The sequence below is a fragment of the Arachis ipaensis genome, chromosome B10 (genome assembly GCF_000816755.2).
Source record: "Arachis ipaensis cultivar K30076 chromosome B10, Araip1.1, whole genome shotgun sequence".
In the NCBI taxonomy this organism is placed as follows: domain Eukaryota; kingdom Viridiplantae; phylum Streptophyta; class Magnoliopsida; order Fabales; family Fabaceae; genus Arachis; species Arachis ipaensis.
The window spans coordinates 1,138,107-1,145,519 of NC_029794.2; the positions used below are offsets into that span (position 1 = coordinate 1,138,107).

At 38.5% G+C, this 7,413-nt stretch overlaps 1 protein-coding gene across 1 annotated transcript in view; it reads left to right on the forward strand.

Moving 5' to 3' along the window:
• The window catches only part of LOC107619889, a 7,888-nt gene extending 475 nt beyond the window's left edge, over window positions 1–7,413 (forward strand). Inside the window, 5 exon segments of the mRNA XM_021113241.1 lie at window positions 1–4; window positions 7–189; window positions 1,529–1,631; window positions 1,714–1,779; window positions 7,231–7,413. The exon segment at window positions 1–4 is cut by the window's left edge and continues 475 nt beyond it. Of these exon segments, the coding sequence (XP_020968900.1) occupies window positions 1–4; window positions 7–189; window positions 1,529–1,631; window positions 1,714–1,779; window positions 7,231–7,390 (516 nt within the window). The 3' untranslated portion in view covers window positions 7,391–7,413.

Consider the following 7,413-nt stretch of genomic DNA (forward strand, 5'->3'; position numbering starts at 1 on the left):
TTTCCGTGCTGGATCGAGAGCCCAAGGATGGTGCCGTTAGTTTCAATGAATTGCAGGCTTGGATCACGCAACGAGCCTTCGAGAGGTTGGATTATGTCACGCAGGCTGAGTTGGATTCCAAAGACATGGATCAAGATTCATCTCTCTCTTTCCGAGAGTATTTGCCTAATTTTTCTCAGAACGATATAGGTATCTTTCTTTTCATCTTTTGTGTCGGTGAAAACTCACGTGTAGATATTTTCATGCGAAATTGATAGTCGAGAATCGTTAAAATCAAACATGTTCCTAAATTATTAACTTTCAGAAGAAAACAACTGGTCGTAAATTTTTATTGATGAGAAAATATAGGGAGCTAATGACCTAAACGTATAATGTGTACAATGGAGGTTTAGAAAGTATTAGAGATATGACCATTAGTGTTACATTGTCCTATCAGGTTACGCTTTTGGGATGAGTGGTTTAATGACATGGTATTAGAGTTCTAGGTCCGAACTTTTGAGATGAGTGATTTTATGACATGAGATGTTTATTATGTATGGTATCCAGATGGTTATTCTAGATAGTATGGGTGGTATCCGGATAGTTATTCTGGATAGTATGGGTGATGTTCATTTTATTCATGGACCAAAGATTTAGCCCATTGTACACATTGTACGCTTAGGCTATTGGCTCCCTAGCAGTACTCTCTATCGATTATGCCCCTGAGTTATGACAGAAAGTTTATTTATTCACAACTCTTTTGTTAAGAAACTCAAAGATAATTAGAAGGATGAATTCGATTTTTTTTTTCAATTCTGCTATGTTATCAACAGCATTTTTGCCAATTTTTACCAATTCTTATTTATAATTGTGTTTTTAATGGAAGTGTTTTTGTGTATGTGTCTAATAAAAATGTCTTTTTTATGATTGTGTTTAATAGAAGTGTCTTTATAGATATATTTTTTAGATGTGTCTCTTTAAAAAAAAAGAAAAGTATACAGTATCAACATATTATCTGCCAACTTATTACCAACAATAATTAATTTTTATATTTTAAACACATGTATAAAGATACATCCAAAAAATACATCTATAAAGACACTTTTATTAGACACAGTCATAAAAAAAATATTTTTATTAGACACATCCATAAAGACACTTCCATTAAAAACTGTTATAAATCAGAGTTGGCAGAAGTTGGTAGAAATGTTGGTAACGTAGCAGGATTGTTTTTTTAATTGTAAATTACATCATATAATGTGCAGTCGAATTCACGTGAAGTTGATAAATGAGAGTCATTAGATAATTTGACTAGTTTAACTAAATTTTTATCTAATAACTCTTAACTATCAACTTCATGTTGAGCTGAATATATATGACTTCTAATGATAATTTAAAAAATGTGAGAGATCTAAGTCAAAACCTCAAAGGTTGATCATTTAATTGTGTATTTTACTGCTTTATAATAACTTGTTGTAGATATGAACATTATGAATGACTTAATATAAATTGAAAACAAGTTTAACAATGTAATTATTTTAAGAAACAGAGAAAAGAGAGATGGGGCATGGTGAAGCAGGATGGTGGATGGAGAAATTTAATACTGCAGATATTGATCACAATGCAGTTCTCAACTTCACAGAGCTTAGAGAGTAATATATATTTTATTATTTCTCCTTTTTTTTTTCATCTTTCATTATTTCAATATTCTTTTGGTTTACTCATATATTGCAGCTTTTTGCACCCTGAAGATAGTGAAAATCAAAATATGTTGAAATGGTTGTTACGAGATAGACTTAAGTAAGCATTATTCTTACCATGTTAATTTTCAATTTGGTTTTTAAAATTATCAGCGTTCATCAAAATAATTTTTTATTTCAAAAATAACTAAATTGGTTCTTAAATTGACAAATTATAATTTTTTATTTGTCTGTAATTCAACTGTTGTTAATACAATATTGAAATAGAGTATTATAATACCAACATAGTATCTCCAATGATAAGATAACATAGCTAAAACTTCTGAATGATTAAATAGATATCTCGAGTTGATTAATTTAACTCATTTTAGTGTCAATACTCAATATCAATATAAAATTAATTAATTAACTAAAAGAAAACTAATTCACCAATTAGCTAAAACTTCTATGTTTTAACCATATTTTGTTATTGTTGGAGATGCTACTTATTAAAGTCTTAATCACGATTTGTAATTTTAGAGGCTAATTTGATTATTTTCAAAAGTCAAACACAATTTTAATCAACTTAAAAGACTTAAGAGTCGAGGAGTTTTAAAAGTAATTTTTTTGAGTTTATAATTTATGAAAAGTAGTAGTATTAATGTCTAGTGTAATTTTTAAAATTAAATCGTAACTTTTTAAGAAATTATTTAGAAATTTATAAAGAAGTTAAAAAAATGACTTCTCTCATAATACTACTATTTTTTATCATATTTTTATAAAATAAACACTTTAAAAATTAGAAATTCAAACACACTGAACTAATTGAACATTATCATCTAAAGATTATTAAGGCGGCCATCACTGACTCGCGTGGAAGGACGCCATCCAATGTTGATGACGAAGGGGTCCATGATGAAGTTAAAAGCAGCCGTGGTAATGAAGGTCACAAGCGAAACGGGCGGTCAGGGGGTCGACGGTGTAGCGTGCTCTGCAAAGGGGATGAACGCAACCAAGATGACGGAGGTGATGCCAGGGACGACGAAGTGGGCAATAGTGGTGGGTCTGATCCAACAGCGGCTGTAGTACGTGATGAGCAAGCCGCGGAGGGCCCAGGTGTGCTGGTTGCTGGCGGTGGTTGCTCTCTTGAAGACTTGAAGGGGGGTGATGCGAACGTGATTGGTGACCACCCTAATGAATGTGATGTGGAAACAGGGGTTGGGGAGCATGTTCAAGAGGAACTCGTGGAAGATGATTTGTTGGTTCAAGACGGGGAGAGGGTGGATTCCGAAAACAATAGGGAAGACTGTGGAGAGGCTGAAGTTTATCAAGGTTGTGACATTGAGCGCGCCACGTTGGAGGAACAATTACTTGAAAACAAAAGAACCTGGGAGCTAGGGGTTGAGTCAGGTGCTATTTTGTATGACGAGGAGGATGATATCATGGCAATTCTCCAACAACAGAATGAGGAGATAGCAAAGAAAAGAAAAATTGCAAAGCAGAAGGCAAAGATGAGGCGATGCAGACCCAAACACAAAACACAGGTGTGTCAGAACAATTTTAAATGATTTTTGGTTCTTGGAATGTTAGGGGGCTACGGGGTGATGGGAAGCTAAGAATGGTAAAGGATCTAAAAAACAAACATAGATTAAGCTTGTTCGGTTTGATAGAGACTAAAAGACCCGTAGTGACGAGATTTGATGTTACAAGAATATGGGGGAATGATGGTGCAGGGTGGGATTTTGTAGGCTCTAATGGTGCTGCGGGAGGACTGTTGATCATATGGGATGAAATGATGTTTAAAATGAATAATTGCTATAAGGGGGATAGATGGTTGTGTATTGAAGGGGTCGTGTTAGAAAATAGTTTCAATTGTGCTTTCTTCTTGGTCTATGGTGCACATAGCAGAGAAGAGAAGAGTCATGTTTGGGAGGAGTTGAGCTATATAGCTGGGCTATGCCAGGTCCCTTGTTGCTTCATGGGGGACTTTAATGAGATTATCCATGTAGAGGAAAGGAAAGGTACAGCTTGTCTACCTCTGTCTGCTGAGGAGTTTAAGACTTGGGTACAGGATATGCACTTGGTGGATTTGCCGCTATCTGATCGTAAGTTTACATGGTTTCGGGGTCATTCCTGCAGTCGTATTGATAGGGCTCTGGTTAATGTGGAGTGGTTAGAAGAGTTCCCAGAGACCCGGTTAAAAGGTGGACCAAGGGGTTTGTCAGATCACTGCCCTGTAATTGTGGAAACTAATATGCAGAGAGGGGGGCCATGGCCGTTCCGTAGCCTAGATTCTTGGTTTACTCATGAAGGGTTTCTTCGAATGGTGAAGGAGGAGTGGAGAGGCCTAGGGGAGATGCAGTTCACTGATAAGTTAAAAGCTTTGACGGAACCGTTGGGAAGATGGCATAAGGCTAACTTCAGTGACATGGACAATAAGATTTCAAAGTTTGAGGAGGAGATAAAGAGGATTGATGATAAGGTAAGTAGTGGTGTGTATGATAGCACGATGGAGGCAAGAAGAAAGGCGTTAGTTACTTGCTGTGAGAAGTGGTACGTGAGAAAAGAAGTGCACTGGAAGCAGATGTCGCGATCTCAACAAGCAATGCACATGGACAAAAACACGAGATACTTCCACAATATAGCTTCAGCAAGAAGGAGGAATAACAGGATTGATACTCTGGTAGTTAATGGCCGACTCATAAGGAATCAAGCTAGAATCAAAATAGCTATTAGAGAGTTCTATAAAGAGCTATATCATCAGGAAGTGGGCCCGTTGGTGGGGTTTAGAGATGGTCTGGTGGGGAGGATAGATGAGGTTGATGCTGCGGACCTGGAGGCTTTGCCATCGGCAGAAGAGATCAGGGAGGCGGTGTGGGATTGCGAGTCTTCTAAGGCGCCCGGTTGTGATGGATATAACATGAATTTCATCAAGAGATGCTGGGATGAGATTGGGGCTGAGTTCACGGCAGCTGTCATGGGATTCTTTCAGACGTCCAGGCTACCGACAGACGCTAACATCACTTGGGTGGCTCTGGCTCCCAAGTACGTTGGTGCGAAGGAGATAAAAGACCTGAGGCCAATTAGTATGGTTGGGTGTCTTTATAAGGCTATCTCGAAGGTGCTTGTTAGAAGGATGCGATCAGTGATGCCAGGACTAGTTGGGGAGACTCAGAGCGCATTTGTAAAAGGTAGGAAAATTCATGATGGGGCTCTCATTGCATGTGAAACTGTTCACTGGCTTAAATCTAAGAAAAAGGAGGCAGCAATTATTAAACTGGATTTTCAGAAAGCATATGATAGAGTCAAGTGGAGTTTTGTTGACATTGTGCTACAGAAGATGGGGTTTGGAAGTAGGTGGAGGGCTTGGGTAATGGAGTGTGTGACTACCACATCCATGTCGATCCTGATAAATGGATCGCCATCTAGGCCATTCAAAATGGAAAGGGGGCTGAGACAAGGTGACCCGCTCTCTCCGTTTTTGTTTGTGCTGGTTGTAGATGTTCTGCATAGAATGGTTGGAGAGGCAGTCAGAAACGAGCGTATATCACCGTTGATGGTTGGAAGAGATAGCATAGAACTGTCGCATCTTCAGTTCGCGGATGACACTATTCTCTTTTGCCCACAAGAAGAGGAGACTGTGAAAAATTACAAGAGGCTTCTGCGGTGCTTTGAATTGATGTCAGGGCTCAGTATAAATTTTGACAAATCCAGCTTAATACCAATCAACTGTGAAGGGCAGTGGGTTCAGCGCATGTGTAGCTTGTTGGGTTGCAAGGAAGGTACCCTACCGTTTAAATACCTTGGAGTTCCCTTAGGAGCAAATCCGAGGCTAGTCAGGACCTGGAAGCCTATTATTGATAAGGTGGAGGAGAAACTTAGCCTGTGGAAAGCTAAGGTGTTAAATAAGGCTGGAAAGCTGGTACTTATAAAATCAGTATTAAATAGCTTGCCAGTGTATTACTTGAGCTTATATAAGATGCCAAAGGCTGTGGCTGAGAAGCTGATCTCTTTACAGAGAAGATTCCTGTGGAGTAAGGAGGATGGGAGGAATGGTATAGCTTTAGTCAAATGGGAAGTGGTACAGACTCCTAAGAAACTTGGGGGGTTGGGAGTTGGCGATGCTATGATTCGTAACACTGCACTGTTATTTAAATGGTGGTGGAGGTTTGCAAAGGAAGAGTGCCCATTGTGGAAGAAGGTGGTTTGCTCGTGTAATAATTTGACACCAAATGAGCTACTATCTACTCAGGTGCTACCGACTAGAGGGGGTCCATGGAAAGATATTTGCCAGATCCAAATCAAGGAGGGAAGTATAAGACAGAAGATGATTACAGGATTGTCCATGGAGGTTGGCGATGGGAGGCAGACTCGTTTTTGGGAGGATATCTGGTTACATGGTGGCTCTTTGAAAGTTCGGTTCCCCAGGCTGTTCTCTGTTTCAAACCAATGCGGATCGGTTATAGGGGATTGTGGTTTTTGGGATGGGCTAGAGTGGATTTGGAACTTCCAATGGAGGAGAGAGCTTTTCCAATGGGAGTTGGACATTCTGGGGCAGTTACATGAGGCTTTGCGACCTGTGAAGTTAGTCAATAACAGAGAGGATAGAGTGGTGTGGAAATATGATAGGCAAGGTGTTTTTACAACTAACTCATTTGTGCAGGTTTTGCAGGAGGAATTGTTACCAGAGGATATATCCAGTTACAACTTCACTAAGACCCTTTGGAAAGGCGTAGTCCCCCCAAGAGTGGAACTATTTGTTTGGTTTGCCTTAATAGGGAGGGTGAATACAAAGGAAAGGCTGAGTCGATTCGGAATTATTCGACAGGAAGATAATGGGTGCGTTCTATGCAACAAGGATGTTGAACGGGTCCATCATTTGTTTCTTGGTTGTGAATTTACATGGCAAGTCTGGTGTGCGTGGATAGCTGGGATTGGCAGGAAGTGGACTTGGCCGGGGTCACTAAAGGAGCATTTTCTTAGCTGGACAGAGGAGCCGTGTAGAAAAGAGGATCGCAAGCAGAGGTTAATGTGTTTCTGTGCAATAATATGGAATATTTGGCTAGAAAGGAATAGAAGAATTTTTCAGAACAGTGCTAAAGGTGTAGCTGAAATAATCAACTTGGTCTTGTCTAGCTGCAATGAGTGGAGATGTGTGGATCCCTTTAGTTGTTGATGGCTATGCCGGAGATGGCTTAAGGAGTATCGAAACGTTTTAGCTTGGTTTTGGTTGTCTTTTGTATTCATTGCCTAGTTCGTTCTGCTCCACCATATTGTGTTGAGCTCCTTTGTTTCAAAAAAAAAAACTATCGTCTTTACATAATAAAAAAACAACTTCATATATATGAGTAGTTACCATATTTCATTATGATTACTTATATATATGTAAAGATAATACGTAAGAACCATTAGATGATACTTAATTAAATTATCGTTTAATAATTTTTAACTATTATTTTTGTACGAAAATAATTTTATAATAGTAGTAAGCATCAATATACATTAACCCTTAAGCACAAGGTAATGAGTTAACCAAAAAAAATGTTGTTTAATTTTATTTATTTGAATACAGGCGCATTGATGATGGAACCGATGGGAAACTAGATTTTAAAGAATTTGAAGACCATGTATATGTCACATACGAAAGTTATATGGACTTTGAAAGTAATGGAACGAATGTACCCAATGCAAAGGACAAGTTTTCTGAGCTTGATGTGAATAAGGACCAGTAAGTGTTTTTCATATTATTTTTCTC